The sequence below is a fragment of the Nerophis ophidion genome, linkage group LG13, assembly GCF_033978795.1.
Source record: "Nerophis ophidion isolate RoL-2023_Sa linkage group LG13, RoL_Noph_v1.0, whole genome shotgun sequence".
NCBI classification, from domain to species: Eukaryota; Metazoa; Chordata; class Actinopteri; order Syngnathiformes; family Syngnathidae; genus Nerophis; species Nerophis ophidion.
In genome coordinates, this window is record NC_084623.1 from 61,347,272 (window position 1) to 61,370,696 (window position 23,425).

At 42.6% G+C, this 23,425-nt stretch overlaps 1 protein-coding gene and 1 pseudogene across 5 annotated transcripts in view; one reads left to right on the top strand and one right to left on the bottom strand.

Annotated features, from left to right (window-relative positions):
- LOC133564833 (pleckstrin homology-like domain family B member 1) overlaps positions 1–23,425 on the top strand; it is a 689,899-nt pseudogene that overhangs the window by 618,722 nt on the left and 47,752 nt on the right.
- The window catches only part of LOC133564831 (ubiquitin carboxyl-terminal hydrolase 32-like), an 87,943-nt gene that overhangs the window by 48,031 nt on the left and 16,487 nt on the right, over positions 1–23,425 (bottom strand). For 4 of the 5 annotated variants that reach the window (XM_061919341.1, XM_061919338.1, XM_061919340.1 and 1 more), the window contains 7 exons: positions 17,645–17,726; positions 17,442–17,524; positions 13,603–13,737; positions 11,443–11,563; positions 8,459–8,613; positions 4,413–4,494; positions 2,945–3,019 (listed from right to left, as the gene is read on the bottom strand). In XM_061919341.1, the coding sequence (XP_061775325.1) occupies positions 2,945–3,019; positions 4,413–4,494; positions 8,459–8,613; positions 11,443–11,563; positions 13,603–13,737; positions 17,442–17,524; positions 17,645–17,726 (733 nt within the window). Of the gene's footprint in view, positions 1–2,944; positions 3,020–4,412; positions 4,495–8,458; positions 8,614–11,442; positions 11,564–13,602; positions 13,738–17,441; positions 17,525–17,644; positions 17,727–17,910; positions 18,081–23,425 lie in introns of those variants that run through there. The other variant, XM_061919342.1, reaches the window with a different exon arrangement.

The window sequence follows — 23,425 nt, forward strand, 5'->3', positions numbered from 1 at the left end:
ACATTCATCTGTCAATGTTACAATAACACACACATTCATCTGTCAATGTTACAATAACACACATATTCATCTGTCAATGTTACAATAACACACACATTCATCTGTCAATGTTACAATAACACACACATTCATCTGTCAATGTTACAATAACACACACATTCATCTGTCAATGTTACAATAACACACACATTCATCTGTCAATGTTACAAGAACACACACATTCATCTGTCAATGTTACAATAACACACATATTCATCTGTCAATGTTACAATAACACACACATTCATCTGTCAATGTTACAATAACACACACATTCATCTGTCAATGTTACAATAACACACACATTCATCTGTCAATGTTACAAGAACACACACATTCATCTGTCAATGTTACAATAACACACACATTCATCTGTCAATGTTACAATAACACACACATTCATCTGTCAATGTTACAATAACACACATATTCATCTGTCAATGTTACAATAACACACACATTCATCTGTCAATGTTACAATAACACACACATTCATCTGTCAATGTTACAATAACACACACATTCATCTGTCAATGTTACAATAACACACACATTCATCTGTCAATGTTACAAGAACACACACATTCATCTGTCAATGTTACAATAACACACATATTCATCTGTCAATGTTACAATAACACACACATTCATCTGTCAATGTTACAATAACACACACATTCATCTGTCAATGTTACAATAACACACACATTCATCTGTCAATGTTACAAGAACACACACATTCATCTGTCAATGTTACAATAACACACACATTCATCTGTCAATGTTACAATAACACACACATTCATCTGTCAATGTTACAAGAACACACACATTCATCTGTCAATGTTACAATAACACACACATTCATCTGTCAATGTTACAATAACACACACATTCATCTGTCAATGTTACAATAACACACACATTCATCTGTCAATGTTACAATAACACACACATTCATCTGTCAATGTTACAATAACACACACATTCATCTGTCAATGTTACAATAACACACACATTCATTTGTGAATGAGGACACTACAAAGTTGTCACACAATAAACTTCAAGTCCCAGGAACATTTTAGTGGCAACCCAGAAAGTTAAGAAGAAAGGATGTTCATGTGTAACAACATGTGCAGGATATAATAGTGAGTGGGACATAAAGTTAAGAAGAGCCACTTCTGCTGCATGATAAGAGAGTGAGAGTAGTGGGAGTACAGTACAGTACAGTACAGTACAGTACAGTACAGTACAGTACACACACACACACACAAATACAACATTGGCTTAAATGGATGCTACAACAACATGCATGCACAGCCTTTAGGAGGTTTGCATTGGCCAGAAACATTGAATACATCCTTTCTCATCAGGATATGTTCACTGTTTGCACCACCTTTCTCCTCAGGATATGTTCACTGTTTGCACCACCTTTCTCCTCAGGATATGTTCACTGTTTGCACCACCTTTCTCATCAGGATATGTTCACTGTCTGCACCACCTTTCTCCTCAGGATATGTTCACTGTTTGCACCACCTTTCTCCTCAGGATATGTTCACTGTTTGCACCACCTTTCTCCTCAGGATATGTTCACTGTTTGCACCACCTTTCTCCTCAGGATATGTTCACTGTTTGCACCACCTTTCTCCTCAGGATATGTTCACTGTTTGCACCACCTTTCTCCTCAGGATATGTTCACTGTTTGCACCACCTTTCTCCTCAGGATATGTTCACTGTTTGCACCACCTTTCTCCTCAGGATATGTTCACTGTTTGCACCACCTTTCTCCTCAGGATATGTTCACTGTTTGCACCACCTTTCTCCTCAGGATATGTTCACTGTTTGCACCACCTTTCTCCTCAGGATATGTTCACTGTTTGCACCACCTTTCTCCTCAGGATATGTTCACTGTTTGCACCACCTTTCTCCTCAGGATATGTTCACTGTTTGCACCACCTTTCTCCTCAGGATATGTTCACTGTTTGCACCACCTTTCTCCTCAGGATATGTTCACTGTTTGCACCACCTTTCTCCTCAGGATATGTTCACTGTTTGCACCACCTTTCTCCTCAGGATATGTTCACTGTTTGCACCACCTTTCTCCTCAGGATATGTTCACTGTTTGCACCACCTTTCTCATCAGGATATGTTCACTGTTTGCACCACCTTTCTCCTCAGGATATGTTCACTGTTTGCACCACCTTTCTCCTCAGGATATGTTCACTGTTTGCACCACCTTTCTCATCAGGATATGTTCACTGTTTGCACAACCTTTCTCCTCAGGATATGTTCACTGTTTGCACCACCTTTCTCCTCAGGATATGTTCACTGTCTGCACCACCTTTCTCCTCAGGATATGTTCACTGTTTGCACCACCTTTCTCCTCAGGATATGTTCACTGTTTGCACCACCTTTCTCCTCAGGATATGTTCACTGTTTGCACCACCTTTCTCATCAGGATATGTTCACTGTTTGCACCACCTTTCTCCTCAGGATATGTTCACTGTTTGCACCACCTTTCTCCTCAGGATATGTTCACTGTTTGCACCACCTTTCTCCTCAGGATATGTTCACTGTTTGCACCACCTTTCTCCTCAGGATATGTTCACTGTCTGCACCACCTTTCTCATCAGGATATGTTCACTGTTTGCACCACCTTTCTCCTCAGGATATGTTCACTGTTTGCACCACCTTTCTCCTCAGGATATGTTCACTGTTTGCACCACCTTTCTCCTCAGGATATGTTCACTGTTTGCACCACCTTTCTCATCAGGATATGTTCACTGTTTGCACCACCTTTCTCCTCAGGATATGTTCACTGTTTGCACCACCTTCTGATCATCTGCAGACTGGCTGTACCTCATCAACAGTCAGACAATATGTAGTGACTTGGAATCTTTCTTACCTTTATGTCTTTCCATCTTGCTGCTGTTGGTAATGAAGGACATTTCTTCAGGCCAGCTCATGTCTTTGTTCCTGACTGACAGCACAACAAACTATGTCAACAATAACAACAAACTAAGTCTAAGTCAGCAATACAACAAAAACAACAAACTAAGTCAACAATAAAACAGGAACAACAAACCAAGTCAACAATTCAAAAGTAAAAACAAACTAAGTCAACAATATAACAAACTAAGTCAACAATAACTAAAAGCTAAGTCAACGATACAACAACTACAAACTAAGTCAACAATGCAACAGTAACAGCAAACTAAGTCAACATTATAACAAACCAAGTCAACAATCCAAAAGTTAAAACAAACTAAATCAACAATATAACAAACCAAGTCAACAATAACTAAAAGCTAAGTCAACGATACAACAACTACAAACTAAGTCAACAATGCAACAGTAACAACAAACTAAGTCAACATAACAAACCAAGTCAACAATAACACAAAGTGAACATTACAACAATTACTACAAACTAAGTCAACAATACAACAGTAACTAAAAACTAAGTCAACAATAACAACAACTACGAACTAAGTCAACATCACAACAATTACTACAAACTAAGTCAACAATACAACAGTAACTAAAAACTAAGTCAACAATAACAACAACTACAAACTAAGTCAACATCACAACAATAACAACAAACTAAGTCAACAATACAACTGTAACAAAAAATTACAACAACAACTACAAACTAAGTCAACAATACAACAAGCTAAGTCAACAATACAACAGTAACAAAAAATAACAACAACAAACTAAGTCAAGAATACAACAAACTAAGTCAACAATACAACAGTAACAAAAAATAACAACACAAACTACAAACCAAGTCAACAATAACACAAAGTAAGTGAACATTACAACAATTACTACAAACTAAGTCAACAATACAACAGTAACTAAAAACTAAGTCAACAATAACAACAACTACGAACTAAGTCAACATCACAACAATTACTACAAACTAAGTCAACAATACAACAGTAACTAAAAACTAAGTCAACAATAACAACTACAAACTAAGTCAACATCACAACAATAACAACAAACTAAGTCAACAATACAACTGTAACAAAAAATTACAACAACTACAAACTAAGTCAACAATACAACAAGCTAAGTCAACAATACAACAGTAACAAAAAATAACAACAACAAACTAAGTCAAGAATACAACAAACTAAGTCAACAATACAACAGTAACAAAAAATAACAACACAAACTACAAACTAAGTCAACAATACAACAAAGTAAGTCAACAATACAACAGTAACAGCAAACTACGTGAAAATTAACAAACTATGTTTGTAAGTCAACAATACAATAATAACAAGAAAGTAGGCCAACAATACAACAGTAACAACAAACTAAGTCAACAATAACAAACTATGTCTGAACTTGATCATTACTTTCAATAACCAGCTGCTGCTCATCCTGGATCTTCAAACTTTCAAGTGTGTGATCTTCATCGTCCAGGAGAGTGAGGTAGTTCTGCAGGAAGATAGAAGTACCGTCTTTTTCAGACTAGAAGTCGCAGTTAGTTTGGCCGGGGGTGCGACTTATACTCAGGAGCGACTTATAGGTGGAATTATTAACACATTACCGTAAAATATCAAATAATATTATTTATCTCATTCACGTAAGAGACTAGACGTATACAATTTGACGGGATTTATGGATTAGGAGTGAGAGATAGTTTGGTTCTATATGTTCTAGTTATATGAATGACTCTTACCATAATATGTTAGCTTAACATAGCAGTTGCTTATTTATGCTTATTCAGCCTGTTTATTTATTTTAAATTGCCTTTCAAATGTCTATTCTTGCTGTTGGATTTGATCAAATACATTTCCCCCAAAAATGCGACTTATACTCCAGTGCAACTTATAAATATTTTTTCCCTTCTTTATTATGCATTTTCGGCAGGAGCGACTTATACTCCATAGCCACTTATACTCCGAAAAATACGGTAAACAATCATTAGTCCTGCAGCAGTGTATCAACAAACAATAACAACAGGAAGATAGAAGTAAACAATCATTAGTCCTGCAGCAGTTTATCAACAAACAATAACAACAGGAAGACAGGAGTAAACAATAGAAATACTAAAACAGTGTATCAACAAACAATAAGAAGTAAACAAAAACAACAGGAGGTTGAAAGGACAACTAAAAAAGCCTACACTTACTTTGCTCAAGACACGAAAATATTTATACTTAGACGTTTTTTCATATAAGAAATGTTTTAATAATAAATATATTTAAAATAAACAAACATCAATTAAAAACAATGAATTGAAAGCAAAACGCATCCATTGAATTTGTTTTAATAAGTCCTTAGTCATCCAACATTATAGAAGGATGTTGCTGAAAGACGACATGTCTAATATTGTATAAAACTTTGACACACACCCATAGACGGAGGGAGGATTGTGGTGTGTGTGTGTGTGTGTGTGTGCGTGTGTGTGTGTGTGTGTGTCCATGGTGTGTGAGGAACTGTCACTTTGCAAGTCCTTCTCACACCTGCTAATCACACTGCGTGTACTAAATAAAGCACTAAATAGTACTGATGAGTGTAGATAAATCACACTGCGTGTACTAAATAAAGCACTAAATAGTGCTGATGAGTGTAGATAAATCACACTGCGTGTACTAAATAATGATATTTGCATTAGCTCCTCCCACATTGTGGGTGTTTTGATGACCAGCATATATTTGGCATATTCTTGAAGAGAAAGACACCTTTTTCTGATCACTAAATGGACACAATTTCCTCAACTCACAAGTTTAGTAGATCAACTTTGTGTGCCACCCAGGGGGTGGATGAGATCTGCCCGGAGTTCCTTAAGAATCTGGATGCTGTTGACAAGACTACAACATTGCCTAGACATGGGGGGGCGGTACCTCTGGATTGGCAGACCGGGGTGGTGGTTCCTGTCTTTAAGAAGTAGAACCGGAGGGTGGGTTCCAACTATGATGGGATCACACTCCTCAGCCTTCCCAGTAAGGTCCAGTCAGGTGTACTAAAGAGGAGGCTATGCCAGATAGTCCAAGCTCGGATTCAGGAGGAGCAGTGTGGTTTAGGTACTGGAACTGTGGACCAGGCCTATACTCTCAGCAGGGTCTTTGAGGGTGCACGGAGTTTGCCTAACCAGTCTACATGTGCTTTGTGGACTTGGAGAAGGCATTTGACCGTGTCCCTCGGGAAGTCCTGTGGGGAGTGCTCAGAGAGTATGGGGTATGGGACTGTCTGGTTGTGGCGGTCCACTCCCTGTATGATCAGTGTCAGAACATAGTCCGCTCCCTGTATGATCAGTGTCAGAACATAGTCCACTCCCTGTATGATCAGTGTCAGAACATAGTCCACTCCCTGTATGATCAGTGTCAGAACATAGTCCACTCCCTGTATGATCAGTGTCAGAACATAGTCCTCTCCCTGTATGATCAGTGTCAGAACATAGTCCGCTCCCTGTATGATCAGTGTCAGAACATAGTCCGCTCCCTGTATGATCAGTGTCAGAACATAGTCCACTCCCTGTATGATCAGTGTCAGAACATAGTCCTCTCCCTGTATGATCAGTGTCAGAACATAGTCCACTCCCTGTATGATCAGTGTCAGAACATAGTCCACTCCCTGTATGATCAGTGTCAGAACATAGTCCACTCCCTGTATGATCAGTGTCAGTACATAGTCCACTCCCTGTATGATCAGTGTCAGAACATAGTCCACTCCCTGTATGATCAGTGTCAGAACATAGTCCACTCCCTGTATGATCAGTGTCAGTACATAGTCCACTCCCTGTATGATCAGTGTCAGAACATAGTCCACTCCCTGTATGATCAGTGTCAGAACATAGTCCACTCCCTGTATGATCAGTGTCAGAACATAGTCCACTCCCTGTATGATCTGTGTCAGAACATAGTCCACTCCCTGTATGATCTGTGTCAGAACATAGTCCACTCCCTGTATGATCAGTGTCAGAACATAGTCCACTCCCTGTATGATCAGTGTCAGAACATAGTCCACTCCCTGTATGATCAGTGTCAGAACATAGTCCACTCCCTGTATGATCAGTGTCAGTACATAGTCCACTCCCTGTATGATCAGTGTCAGAACATAGTCCACTCCCTGTATGATCAGTGTCAGAACATAGTCCACTCCCTGTATGATCAGTGTCAGAACATAGTCCACTCCCTGTATGATCTGTGTCAGAACATAGTCCACTCCCTGTATGATCTGTGTCAGAACATAGTCCACTCCCTGTATGATCAGTGTCAGAACATAGTCCACTCCCTGTATGATCAGTGTCAGAGCTTGGTCCGCATTGCCGGCAGTAAGTTAGACCAGTTTCCAGTGAGGGTTGGAGTCCGCCAAGGCTGCTCTTTGTCACCCATTCTGTTCAGAACTTTCAGGGACAGAATTTCTAGGTGCAGTCAGGGTGTTGAGGGGTTCCGGTTTGGTGGCCACGGGATTAGGTCTCTGCTTTTTGCAGATGATGTGGTCCTGTTGGCTTCATCTGGCCAGGATCTTTAGCTCTCACTGGATCGGTTCGCAGCCGAGTGTGAAGCGACCGGAATGAGAATCAGCACCTCCAAGTCCGAGTCCATGGTTCTCGCCCGGAAAAGGGTGGAGTGCCATTTCTGGGTTGGGGAGGAGACCCTGCCCCAAGTGGAGGAGTTCAAGTACCTAGGAGTCTTGTTCACGAGTGAGGGAAGAGTGGATGGTGAGATCGACAGGCGGATCGGTGCGGCGTCTTCAGTAATGCGGACGTTGTATCGATCCGTTGTGGTGAAGAAGGAGCTGAGCCGGAAGGCAAAGCTCTCAATTTACCGGTCGATCTACGTTCCCATCCTCACCTATGGTCATGAGCTTTGGGTCATGACCGAAAGGATAAGATCACGGGTACAAGCGGTCGAAATGAGTTTCCAGGTCTCTCCCTTAGAGATAGGGTGAGAAGCTCTGCCATCCGGGAGGAACTCAAAGTAAAGCCGCTGCTCCTCCACATGGAGAGGAGCCAGATGAGGTGGTTCGGGCATCTGGTCAGGATGCCACTCGAACGCCTCTCTAGGGAGGTGTTTAGGGCACGTCCAACCGGTAGGAGGCCACGGGGAAGACCCAGGACACGTTGGGAAGACTATGTCTCCTGGCTGGCCTGGGAACGCCTCGGGATCCCCCGGGAAGAGCTAGACGAGGTGGCTGGGGAGAGGGAAGTCTGGGCTTACATGCTTAGGCTGCTGCCCCCGCGACCCCACCTTGGATAAGCGGAAGAAGATGGATGGATGGATGGATGGATGGATGGATGGATGGAACTTAGTGTGCTCTCAGGTTTTGTCTGAGTAAAAGTGCTGCCGCACGTGTCAAATGCTGCGTTTGATGCCGACGTTATTGGAGGCAAAAGGTGTGCTGGTGAATAAAGTGTCGAAAAGAAAAGTAAAAAGGTCATGGATGGACTCACCTCGCTGATAAACAACCACAGTCGGACAGTTTCCTCCTTGATGCCAAGTCTCTGGCACAGGTACAGGTGGATGTCCTTGATGGTGGCCATGCGGCTGAAGCAGGCGCTGTACACCAACACTCGCTTCAGGGGAAGGTTTGGGGATGGCACGTTGCCTGGTGGGAGAGGAGGAGACACTTGAACAAAGGTTTGGGGATGGCACGTTGCCTGGTGGGAGAGGAGGAGACACTTGAACAAAGGTTTGGGGATGGCACGTTGCCTGGTGGGAGAGGAGGAGACACTTGAACAAAGGTTTGGGGATGGCACGTTGCCTGGTGGGAGAGGAGGAGACACTTGAACAAAGGTTTGGGGATGGCACGTTGCCTGGTGGGAGCAGGAGGAGACACTTGAACAAAGGTTTGGGGATGGCACGTTGCCTGGTGGGAGCAGGAGGAGACACTTGAACAAAGGTTTGGGGATGGCACGTTGCCTGGTGGGAGCAGGAGGAGACACTTGAACAAAGGTTTGGGGATGGCACGTTGCCTGGTGGGAGAGGAGGAGACACTTGAACAAAGGTTTGGGGATGGCACGTTGCCTGGTGGGAGAGGAGGAGACACTTGAACAAAGGTTTGGGGATAGCACGTTGCCTGGTGGGAGAGGAGGAGACACTTGAACAAAGGTTTGGGGATGGCACGTTGCCTGGTGGGAGAGGAGGAGACACTTGAACAAAGGTTTGGGGATGGCACGTTGCCAGGTGGGAGAGGAGGAGACACTTGAACAAAGGTTTGGGGATGGCACGTTGCCTGGTGGGAGAGGAGGAGACACTTGAACAAAGGTTTGGGGATGGCACGTTGCCTGGTGGGAGCAGGAGGAGACACTTGAACAAAGGTTTGGGGATGGCACGTTGCCTGGTGGGAGCAGGAGGAGACACTTAAACAAAGGTTTGGGGATGGCACGTTGCCTGGTGGGAGAGGAGGAGACACTTGAACAAAGGTTTGGGGATGGCACGTTGCCTGGTGGGAGAGGAGGAGACACTTGAACAAAGGTTTGGGGATGGCACGTTGCCTGGTGGGAGAGGAGGAGACACTTGAACAAAGGTTTGGGGATGGCACGTTGCCTGGTGGGAGAGGAGGAGACACTTGAACAAAGGTTTGGGGATGGCACGTTGCCTGGTGGGAGAGGAGGAGACACTTGAACAAAGGTTTGGGGATGGCACGTTGCCTGGTGGGAGAGGAGGAGACACTTGAACAAAGGTTTGGGGATGGCACGTTGCCTGGTGGGAGCAGGAGGAGACACTTGAACAAAGGTTTGGGGATGGCACGTTGCCAGGTGGGAGCAGGAGGAGACACTTGAACAAAGGTTTGGGGATGGCACGTTGCCAGGTGGGAGAGGAGGAGACACTTGAACAAAGGTTTGGGGATGGCACGTTGCCTGGTGGGAGAGGAGGAGACACTTGAACAAAGGTTTGGGGATGGCACGTTGCCTGGTGGGAGAGGAGGAGACACTTGAACAAAGGTTTGGGGATGGCACGTTGCCTGGTGGGAGAGGAGGAGACACTTGAACAAAGGTTTGGGGATGGCACGTTGCCTGGTGGGAGCAGGAGGAGACACTTGAACAAAGGTTTGGGGATGGCACGTTGCCTGGTGGGAGAGGAGGAGACACTTGAACAAAGGTTTGGGGATGGCACGTTGCCTGGTGGGAGAGGAGGAGACACTTGAACAAAGGTTTGGGGATGGCACGTTGCCAGGTGGGAGCAGGAGGAGACACTTGAACAAAGCCCAGACCTCAACCCCACAGCACTTCGCTTCAAGTGAGAACATTACAAATATTTACTTGTTGATCTTATATCTACAGTAATATTATTTGTTCTTATCATATCATGTAGTATAATTATAAGGTGTAATGTAGTATAATTATAAGGTATAATGTAGTAATATTAATATTATAATAATCTGGAAGAAGAGTTTAGTGTCCCAATAGTCCTAGGACCTATGTCCTCCAGGGGTTTCTATGCCCTGGTAGGTTTCCCAACACAGACAGGTCCTAGGACAGATGTAGTCCGGGGACTTTTAAGCCTTGGTAGGTTTCCCAAGACAGACAGGTCCTGGGACCTATGTAGTCCAGGGACTTCTATGCCCTGGTAGGTTTCCCAAGACAGACAGGTCCTAGGACAGATGTAGTCCAGGGACTTTTAAGCCCTGGTAGGTTTCCCAAGACAGACAGGTCCTAGGACCTATGTAGTCCGGGGACTTCTATGCCCTGGTAGGTTTCCCAAGACAGACAGGTCCTAGGAGGGATGTAGTCCGGGGACTTTTAAGCCTTGGTAGGTTTCCCAACACAGACAGGTCCTAGGACAGATGTAGTCCAGGGACTTTTAAGCCCTGGTAGGTTTCCCAAGACAGACAGGTCCTAGGACCTATGTAGTCCGGGGACTTCTATGCCCTGGTAGGTTTCCCAAGACAGACAGGTCCTAGGAGGGATGTAGTCCGGGGACTTTTAAGCCCTGGTAGGTTTTCCCAAGACAGACAGGTCCTAGCCAACACATCTTCCTGTGAGGAAGCAGTGCCTGGGGAATCTGTGGTGGACTCTACTACTTCTGCGGCAGAGGCTGGCAAACTAGTTAAAAACCTCTTCGATGGCAGATCTTTGTTGACTAGACTCTGCTACATTGCCCTGACATCGGGGGCGGTGCCCCTGGTTTGGCAGACCGGGATGGTGGTACCTCTATTTAAGAAGGGGAACCGGAGGGTGTGTTCCAACTATTGAGGATCACACTCCTCAGCCTTCCTGGTAAGGTCTAGTCAGGTGTACTGGATTCAGAAGGAGCAGTGTGGTTTTGGTCCTAGTCGTGGAACTGTGGACCAGGTCTATACTCTCGGCAGGGTTCTTGAGGGTGCATGTACAGGATGAAATGAGAACTGACCATAACTTACCCTTACTGAAGCAGATATTAGTCTGAGAGGATGAAACATGTACATGATGAAAGTGATCTTAACTTAACTAACCCATACTGAGCCAGATGTTGGTCTGAGAGGAGGAGCGTGTGGCGGTCTGGTGGCGGAGGAAGAGGAGGTAGCAAGGGAACAGCTCCAGTTCTGCCTGGCCTGTCTTGCTGTCCATGATGACCTGCAAGAATGGAAGGTTGAGAGTTCAAATCATTTCCTGAAAAATGGCATCCAACTCAGGCCATAACTCTTTGAGGTATGTTGCCAACAAACAGAACCTGGCCAGACCAAAACCTCTTTGGCGGAGGTAAGAAAGCCTGCTTTCTGCAAAATACAAAGCTCATGTCGCATTGCACAGAGGTATACATCACCAACATGGAGGTATACATCACCAACATGGGATATATACATCAGCAACATGGGATATATACATCACCAACATGGGAGGTATACATCACCAACATGGAGTATAAATCACCAACATGGAGTATAAACCACCAACATGGGAGGTATACATCACCAACATGGAGTATAAACCACAGACATGGAGTATAAACCACCAACATGGGAGGTATACATCACCAACATGGGATGTATACATCACCAACATGGAGTATAAACCACCAACATGGGAGGTATACATCACCAACATGGGATGTATACATCACCAACATGGAGTATAAACCACCAACATGGGAGGTATACATCACCAACATGGGATGTATACATCACCAACATGGAGTATAAACCACAGACATGGAGTATAAACCACCAACATGGGAGCTATACATCACCAACATGGAGTATAAACCACAGACGTGGAGTATAAACCACCAACATGGAGTATAAACCACCAACATGGAGTATAAACCACCAACATGGAGTATAAACCACCAACATGGAGTATAAACCACCAACATGGAGTATAAACCACCAACATGGAGTATAAATCACCAACATGGAGTATAAATCACCAACATGGAGTATAAATCACCAACATGGAGTATAAATCACCAACATGGAGTATAAATCACCAACATGGAGTATAAACCACCAACATGGAGTATAAATCACCAACATGGAGTATAAACCACCAACATGGGAGGTATAAATCACCAACATGGAGTATAAATCACCAACATGGAGTATAAATCACCAACATGGAGTATAAACCACCAACATGGAGGTATACATCACCAACATGGAGTATAAACCACCAACATGGGAGGTATACATCACCAACATGGAGTATAAACCACCAACATGGAGTATAAACCACCAACATGGGAGGTATACATCACCAAGATGGAGTATAAACCACCAACATGGAGTATAAACCACCAACATGGAGTATAAACCACCAACATGGGAGGTATACATCACCAAGATGGAGTATAAACCACCAACATGGAGTATAAACCACCAACATGGAGTATAAACCACCAACATGGAGTATAAACCACCAACATGGGAGGTATACATCACCAAGATGGAGTATAAACCACCAACATGGAGTATAAATCACCAACATGGGAGGTATACATCACCAACATGGGATGTATAAATCACCAACATGGAGTATAAACCACAGACATGGAGTATAAACCACCAACATGGAGGTATACATCACCAACATGGAGTATAAACCACCAACATGGGAGGTATACATCACCAAGATGGAGTATAAACCACCAACATGGAGTATAAATCACCAACATGGGAGGTATACATCACCAACATGGGATGTATAAATCACCAACATGGAGTATAAACCACAGACATGGAGTATAAACCACCAACATGGAGGTATACATCACCAACATGGAGTATAAACCACCAACATGGAGGTATACATCACCAACATGGAGAAAGGTGATACCACCATGATTGGTAAGACACACAGGTCTTGAATTTGTGTTCTGGGCGTGTTCTCGTGTGCCAAGTGTTCTGCATTTGAGTAGTTTTTAAAGTGAGGTGTGACTTCATGTTGCTGTTGAGTGTAAGGGATGACTTACTGGTGGTGGCAGACTGAGGTTGGCACCATACCAGTGGTAAAGTGTAAGGGTGTGATCAGAGTGACTTACTGGTGGTGGCAGACTGAGGTTGGCACCATACCAGTGGTAAAGTGTAAGGGTGTGATCAGAGTGACTTACTGGTGGTGGCAGACTGAGGTTGGCACCATACCAGTGGTAAAGTGTAAGGGTGTGATCAGTGACTTACTGGTCGTGGCAGACTGAGGTTGGCACCATACCAGTGGTAAAGTGCCCGCCACACGGGTTCTGGCACCATGGTGAAGTCTTCATCCTTCTTCAAGCAGCGCTTCAGCCGCCCGCCCTCCAAGGTCAACGTTGGCGCCTGCAAGGTCACTTCATATTTTTACACACTACTTCCTGTTAGGGGTGGGGCTTGACACAGCTCATTTGCATGCATAATGATCAAATAATGAGATGGGATTTCAGCATCATCAACACGGAGTAAAGTCCTCAACTCCTATTGGCTGTCAGAGTCAGGTGATGAAGGAGCAGCCCTCAGGCTTTCTAGCGATGGTCCACAGTCAACATGTTTGAGAAGATAAATGCTGGAAATGATTACACTTTTGACACACGTTTCTTGGACTATTTTATATTTCTACCAGCACTTTTTGTCTCCCAAATGAAGCATTTCCATGCATGAAAATGGCTAACTCTAGAAAAGTCAGACTACTATCGAGCACTAAAGGAGATCGAAGCAATCCGAGCGCAGTGTCCAGTCTTATGTCCGGATGGCGCTCAAGATCATCCTGTTCTGTCTCCCTGTAATGTTTGTCTGAGCTTGAATGGGATTGTGCTGAAAACTTTAATTTCTTCTCGGGGATTAATAAAGTATGTCTGATTCTGATTCTGATGATGCATTTAGAAGCTTGTAAAGAGTTTTGATGTGGAAAACAAACTGTTTGGAAAGAATGATTCTTACTTTGAAGGAATCTTTTCATCAGAGAGATGAAGGAGGGAAAAGTGTACTTCATAAGAGCACTGTACTGTACTGTACTGTACTGTACTGTGTGTGTTTTCATCAGAGGGATGAAGGAGGGACAAGTGTACTTCATAAGAGCACTGTACTGTACTGTGTGTGTTTTCATCAGAGAGATGAAAGAGGGACAAGTGTACTTCATAAGAGTACTGTACTGTACTGTGTGTGTTTTCATCAGAGGGATGAAGGAGGGACAAGTGTACTTCATAAGAGCACTGTACTGTACTGTACTGTGTGTGTTTTCATCAGAGAGATGAAGGAGGGACAAGTGTACTTCATAAGAGTACTGTACTGTACTGTGTGTGTTTTCATCAGAGAGATGAAAGAGGGACAAGTGTACTTCATAAGAGCACTGTACTGTACTGTACTGTACTGTACTGTACTGTACTGTACTGTGTGTGTTTTCATCAGAGGGATGTGGTAAAGTGTAAGGGTGTTTGTTAATGTTTGTCTGATCTTGAATGGGATTGTGCTGAAAATTGTAATTTTCCTGAAGGAATAAATAAAGTACTATCTAATCTAATCTGATCTAATGAAGGAGGGACAAGTGTACTTCATAAGAGTACTGTACTGTACTGTACTGTGTGTGTTTTCATCAGAGAGATGAAGGAGGGACAAGTGTACTTCATAAGAGCACTGTACTGTACTGTGTGTGTTTTCATCAGAGAGATGAAGGAGGGACAAGTGTACTTCATAAGAGTACTGTACTGTACTGTACTGTGTGTGTTTTCATCAGAGAGATGAAGGAGGGACAAGTGTACTTCATAAGAGTACTGTACTGTACTGTACTGTACTGTGTTTTCATCAGAGAGATGGAGGGACAAGTGTACTTCATAAGAGTACTGTACTGTACTGTGTGTGTTTTCATCAGAGAGATGAAGGAGGGACAAGTGTACTTCATAAGAGCACTGTACTGTACTGTACTGTACTGTGTGTGTTTTCATCAGAGAGATGAAGGAGGGACAAGTGTACTTCATAAGAGCACTGTACTGTACTGTACTGTACTGTGTGTGTTTTCATCAGAGAGATGGAGGGCCAAGTGTACTTCATAAGAGTACTGTACTGTACTGTACTGTGTGTGTTTTCATCAGAGAGATGAAGGAGGGCCAAGTGTACTTCATAAGAGTACTGTACTGTACTGTACTGTACTGTGTGTGTTTTCATCAGAGAGATGAAGGAGGGCCAAGTGTACTTCATAAGAGTACTGTACTGTACTGTACTGTACTGTGTGTGTTTTCATCAGAGAGATGAAGGAGGGCCAAGTGTACTTCATAAGAGTACTGTACTGTACTGTACTGTACTGTGTGTGTTTTCATCAGAGAGATGAAGGAGGGCCAAGTGTACTGCAGTACTGCTAAGAGTACTGTACTGTATTGTGTGGGTTTGATTCCCTTTTCCTCTCCTGGGGCCAGCGTTTGTCCGAGAGCCGTTTCTTCTACCTCACTCACTTGTATCCGCTCTTTTCCTGATTTATTTGGAGGATTATTTTTGCTGGCCCACAAGAATGCCTCGCCATGGCAACTGGGATGAAAAGACGCGGTTTTGACTCCTGGATTATTTTCAGATTGCATTTCATCAGCACGCTGGCCTGATCCACATGTCAAGTGGACCAGTGGACTGATTCAGTATTGTTGTTGTTGAGGTCCAGATCAAGTGCCACATCTTCCTAAAGATGCAGGATGAAGCTCTGCCCTGACATGTAGCATGTTGTTAGCATCTTGTTAGCATCTTGTTAGCATGTTGTTAGCATCTTGTTAGCATGTTGTTAGCATCTTGTTAGCATCTTGTTAGCATGTTGTTAGCATCTTGTTAGCATGTTGTTAGCATCTTGTTAGCATCTTGTTAGCATGTTGTTAGCATCTTGTTAGCATCTTGTTAGCATCTTGTTAGCATCTTGTTAGCATGGGTGTGTTTCCCAGCTGGGCCCTCAGTGCTGACCTCTCCAAAGAGCATCATTGATGTCCCCACATGACCATTGCTGGAGAAACACTATACACAAACACTTTTACTGTGTATTGAAACACATCAACAGTGTACAAAAGAGGTTAGTTCCTGGAACATTTAAAAATCAATAAACCCGCATCAGCAATTAAAAGATATCTTATGTGGTACTGTGAAAATTTAAATTGTAAAAAACATGTTAAACGTGAAAAAATTGACAAATAATATATTTGAACCCACAATTAGTAGAAGGCTTTGGACGGCCTAAAAGCCAGTGGTCGCGCTCCTAGGCGCTTGATTGGTGAGGAAGTGGCGAGCATTTCCCCATTTCATGGCCGACATGCTCTCACATGATGTACTTTCTCTTTATATATCCTTCTTGCAAATATATATCTGCCACCTTATCAACCTTTTCTTCTCCTCCTTTGTGGATCCAAAAGTGACGCTGCAACACTTCCTGCTTCAGTAAGTTGCAACCTGTGATTGGATAAGTGAGTATCCAATCACAGTCTCCTTAACATCAGGCTACCCAGATAGGCTACTGTCAACAATTTGTGATCTGATTGGCTATGGCAACTGTCTATCAACTGTATGTGTTCTCAAATGAATGGGCTAACAGTCTGCTGATGTCAAAGCAGTGAGTATCCAATGTCAGGTTGAAGGTGAGACCAGCTAGGAGGCCTTACTGACAACAACTGCTGATCTCTGGCAACTGTCTATCAACTGTATGTGTTCTCAAATGAATGGGCTAACATGGCTCTGCTGATGTCAAAGCAGTGAGTATCCAATGTCAGGTTGAAGGTGAGACCAGCTAGGAGGCCTTACTGACAACAACTGCTGATCTATGGCAATGATCTATCAACTGTATGTGGTTGCACACAAATTGTAGATTCTGAAGGCATGGCAACATAAGCTAACTGAATTCTGATTGGATACAAACTCTAAGCTGATGAAGAGAATATGAATACTTGTAGAAATTTAGGGAAAGTCAATTAAAAAAGACTTTAATTATGATCATGATGTTAGGCCAGCAGAGAAGGCCCTGGTTAGCATGTTGCTAATTCTTCCACCATGACTACATTGAAGAAGAGTGTAGTAATAGCACGTACCTTAGCGGGCTCACTTGCAACCAGACCTTGGTTGTCAATGGCTGCTGGTCTTTGTGCCGCCTGCTGGGACATGTGAGCGTTGGCTGAGGGGAAGAAGGTGGTCTTTTAGTGAGACTTACCAAGGTGTGGCCGACCATCGTCGCTACATTGATAGACCGCAGACTAAGCAAGATGTCAACAGCAGTCCAGAGAGTAAGACTGACCAATGTGTGTGGCCTCTGACCAACCAAGGTCTGCAGCAGAGGTCAGGATGGATCCTTGCTCCACGCCGAGGCTCTTTGGCTCCTGGGGAGGAAGTAGAGCCAGTTAGGCTTGGATTGCAGGAAGACTTGTCAAACACGACTAGGAAGTAGTGGAGCAGTCGTAGTATTTGAAGAAGACTCGACTATCTCACACTTCCACACTCCTTGTGGTCCGGTGTGTTTGTTTGTGTGACCGTGGTTCTATTTCACTCCCTCCAGGAACTCACCAAGTCCCAATCCCAGAAATTCCAGCAAATTCAACTTCTTGGCCAATCAGCGTCTTTCTCGCTCTGAACGCTCCAACCAAAACTTGTGTTAGTTTCTTGTGTCGACCAAGCAGGAACAACCAGGTGGAACAATATTAACCACACCTACTTCCTGTTCCTGCCTCCAGTGCTAAGCCTTCTGGGTAAGGAAGTATATAAGCACTTACTTCCAAGTTGACAGGTATTTAAATATTGATGTAACATAGGACAACTAAGAAGAGATGTTGACAGTCTCTCATGTACCAACAAGAAGATGGCTCTCAACACTTGACAAATGTTGTTGGAACTTCAAGGAATGTTTCAGACTTTCCAAGTGTAGAACACACTTGTGGACTCAAATTAATATTAAGTATGACTATTAGTACTAATAATACACGGAAAAAGTATTGCAGTGTGCTATAAAACAAATAAAACAGCAATACACTATTAATGTTGACTGCACTTTTTTTTGGAATGTTGCCTAAAACTAACAATCATTATGAGAGACATGAACATAAACATCTTTTTGTTGTTTTATGTCACAATACCAAGGTCCTGAGTTCAATCCTGGACTAGGGACCTTTCTGTGTGGACTCTGCATGTTCTATCTGTGACTGTGTGGGTTCTACTCAGGCTTCCTCTCACCTCCAAAGACATGCACCTGGGGATAGGCCCCTCCCACCTCCAAAGACATGCACCTGGGGATAGGCCCCTCCCACCTCAAATACATTCACCTGGGGATAGGCCCCTCCCACCTCCAAAGACATGCACCTGGGGATAGGCCCCTCCCACCTCAAATACATTCACTTGGGGATAGGCCCCTCCCACCTCCAAAGACATGCACCTGGGGATAGGCCCCTCCCACCTCCAAAGACATGCACCTGGGGATAGGCCCCTCCCACCTCCAAAGACATGCACCTGGAGATAGGCCCCTCCCACCTCCAAAGACATGCACCTGGGGATAGGTTGATTGGCAAGACTAAATGGTCCCTAGTGTGTGAATGTTGTCTGTCTGTGTTGGTCTTGTGATGAGGTGGTGACTTGTCCAGGGTGTACCCTGTCTTCCACATGATTGCCGCTGAGATAGGCTCCAGCACCCCCCCGCCACCCTAAAAGGGACAGGCGGTTAAAAAAAGATGGATGTATGTTCTAAAGAGAAGAAATAGTGTGCAAGATGCAGCAAAAGAGAGTCACTTGTTTTACCTTCAAAAACCTCAAACACGTGTGATCCTACTTCTGTCAACAAACATGTGTTGCTACTTCTGTCAACAAACATGTGTTCCTACTTCTGTCAACAAACATGTGTTCCTACTTCTGTCAACAAACATGTGTTCCTACTTCTGTCAACAAACATGTGTTCCTACTTCTGTCAACAAACATGTGTTCCTACTTCTGTCAACAAACATGTGTTCCTACTTCTGTCAACAAACATGTGTTCCTACTTCTGTCAACAAACATGTGTTCCTACTTCTGTCAACAAACATGTGTTCCTACTTCTGTCAACAAACATGTGTTCCTACTTCTGTCAACAAACATGTGTTCCTACTTCTGTCAACAAACATGTGATCCTACTTCTGTCAACAAACATGTGTTCCTACTTCTGTCAACAAACATGTGATCCTACTTCTGTCAACAAACATGTGATCCTACTTCTGTCAACAAACATGTGTTCCTACTTCTGTCAACAAACATGTGATCCTACTTCTGTCAACAAACATGTGTTCCTACTTCTGTCAACAAACATGTGTTCCTACTTCTGTCAACAAACATGTGTTCCTACTTCTGTCAACAAACATGTGTTCCTACTTCTGTCAACAAACATGTGTTCCTACTTCTGTCAACAAACACGTGTTCCTACTTCTGTCAACAAACATGTGTTCCTACTTCTGTCAACAAACATGTGTTCCTACTTCTGTCAACAAACATGTGATCCTACTTCTGTCAACAAACATGTGTTCCTACTTCTGTCAACAAACATGTGTTCCTACTTCTGTCAACAAACATGTGTTCCTACTTCTGTCAACAAACATGTGTTCCTACTTCTGTCAACAAACATGTGCTCCTACTTCTGTCAACAAACATGTGTTCCTACTTCTGTCAACAAACATGTGTTCCTACTTCTGTCAACAAACATGTGTTCCTACTTCTGTCAACAAACATGTGTTCCTACTTCTGTCAACAAACATGTGTTCCTACTTCTGTCAACAAACATGTGTTCCTACTTCTGTCAACAAACATGTGTTCCTACTTCTGTCAACAAACATGTGTTCCTACTTCTGTCAACAAACATGTGTTCCTACTTCTGTCAACAAACATGTGTTCCTACTTCTGTCAACAAACATGTGTTCCTACTTCTGTCAACAAACATGTGTTCCTACTTCTGTCAACAAACATGTGTTCCTACTTCTGTATTTGATTGGAGCAGGTGCACATATGCAAATGAGAAGTACATAACGAGTGTCGTGCACATAAGCAAATGAGACGCACATAATGAGTGTAGTGCACATATGAAAATGAGACGCACATAATGAGTGTAGTGCACATATGCAAATGAGATAATGAGTGTAGTGCACATATGAAAATGAGACGCACATGAGTGTAGTGCACATATGAAAATGAGATAATGAGTGTAGTGCACATATGAAAATGAGACGCACATAATGAGTGTAGTGCACATATGAAAATGAGATAATGAGTGTAGTGCACATATGAAAATGAGACGCACATAATGAGTGTAGAGCACATATGCAAATGAGATAATGAGTGTAGTGCACATATGAAAATGAGACGCACATAATGAGTGTAGTGCACATATGAAAATGAGACGCACATCATGAGTGTAGTGCACATATGCAAATGAGATAATGAGTGTAGTGCACATATGAAAATGAGACGCACATAATGAGTGTAGTGCACATATGCAAATGAGACGCACATAATGAGTGTAGAGCACATATGCAAATGAGACGCACATAATGAGTGTAGAGCACATATGAAAATGAGACGCACAACATGAGTGTAGTGCACATATGCAAATGAGACGCACATAATGAGTGTAGTGCACATATGAAAATGAGACGCACATAATGAGTGTAGTGCACATATGAAAATGAGACGCACATAATGAGTGTAGTGCACATATGCAAATGAGATAATGAGTGTAGTGCACATATGAAAATGAGACGCACATGAGTGTAGTGCACATATGAAAATGAGATAATGAGTGTAGTGCACATATGAAAATGAGACGCACATAATGAGTGTAGTGCACATATGAAAATGAGACGCACATAATGAGTGTAGTGCACATATGCAAATGAGATAATGAGTGTAGTGCACATATGAAAATGAGACGCACATAATGAGTGTAGTGCACATATGAAAATGAGACGCACATAATGAGTGTAGTGCACATATGAAAATGAGACGCACATAATGAGTGTAGTGCACATATGAAAATGAGATAATGAGTGTAGTGCACATATGAAAATGAGACGCACATAATGAGTGTAGTGCACATATGAAAATGAGATAATGAGTGTAGTGCACATATGAAAATGAGACGCACATAATGAGTGTAGAGCACATATGCAAATGAGATAATGAGTGTAGTGCACATATGAAAATGAGACGCACATAATGAGTGTAGTGCACATATGAAAATGAGACGCACATAATGAGTGTAGTGCACATATGAAAATGAGATAATGAGTGTAGTGCACATATGAAAATGAGACGCACATAATGAGTGTAGTGCACATATGAAAATGAGATAATGAGTGTAGTGCACATATGAAAATGAGACGCACATAATGAGTGTAGAGCACATATGCAAATGAGATAATGAGTGTAGTGCACATATGAAAATGAGACGCACATCATGAGTGTAGTGCACATATGCAAATGAGATAATGAGTGTAGTGCACATATGAAAATGAGACGCACATAATGAGTGTAGTGCACATATGCAAATGAGAAGTACATAACGAGTGTAGTGCACATATGCAAATGAGACGTACATAATGAGTGTAGTGCACATATGAAAATGAGACGCACATAATGAGTGTAGTGCACATATGCAAATGAGATAATGAGTGTAGTGCACATATGAAAATGAGACGCACATAATGAGTGTAGTGCACATATGAAAATGAGATAATGAGTGTAGTGCACATATGAAAATGAGACGCACATAATGAGTGTAGTGCACATATGAAAATGAGATAATGAGTGTAGTGCACATATGAAAATGAGACGCACATAATGAGTGTAGAGCACATATGCAAATGAGATAATGAGTGTAGTGCACATATGAAAATGAGACGCACATAATGAGTGTAGTGCACATATGAAAATGAGACGCACATCATGAGTGTAGTGCACATATGCAAATGAGATAATGAGTGTAGTGCACATATGAAAATGAGACGCACATAATGAGTGTAGTGCACATATGAAAATGAGACGCACAACATGAGTGTAGTGCACATATGCAAATGAGATAATGAGTGTAGTGCACATATGAAAATGAGACGCACATAATGAGTGTAGTGCACATATGCAAATGAGATAATGAGTGTAGTGCACATATGAAAATGAGACGCACATCATGAGTGTAGTGCACATATGCAAATGAGATAATGAGTGTAGTGCACATATGAAAATGAGACGCACATAATGAGTGTAGTGCACATATGCAAATGAGACGCACATAATGAGTGTAGAGCACATATGCAAATGAGACGCACATAATGAGTGTAGAGCACATATGAAAATGAGACGCACAACATGAGTGTAGTGCACATATGCAAATGAGACGCACATAATGAGTGTAGTGCACATATGAAAATGAGACGCACATAATGAGTGTAGTGCACATATGAAAATGAGACGCACATAATGAGTGTAGTGCACATATGAAAATGAGACGCACATAATGAGTGTAGTGCACATATGCAAATGAGATAATGAGTGTAGTGCACATATGAAAATGAGACGCACATGAGTGTAGTGCACATATGAAAATGAGATAATGAGTGTAGTGCACATATGAAAATGAGACGCACATAATGAGTGTAGTGCACATATGAAAATGAGATAATGAGTGTAGTGCACATATGAAAATGAGACGCACAACATGAGTGTAGTGCACATATGAAAATGAGACGCACATAATGAGTGTAGTGCACATATGAAAATGAGACGCACATAATGAGTGTAGTGCACATATGCAAATGAGATAATGAGTGTAGTGCACATATGAAAATGAGACGCACATGAGTGTAGTGCACATATGAAAATGAGATAATGAGTGTAGTGCACATATGAAAATGAGACGCACATAATGAGTGTAGTGCACATATGAAAATGAGATAATGAGTGTAGTGCACATATGAAAATGAGACGCACATAATGAGTGTAGAGCACATATGCAAATGAGATAATGAGTGTAGTGCACATATGAAAATGAGACGCACATAATGAGTGTAGTGCACAT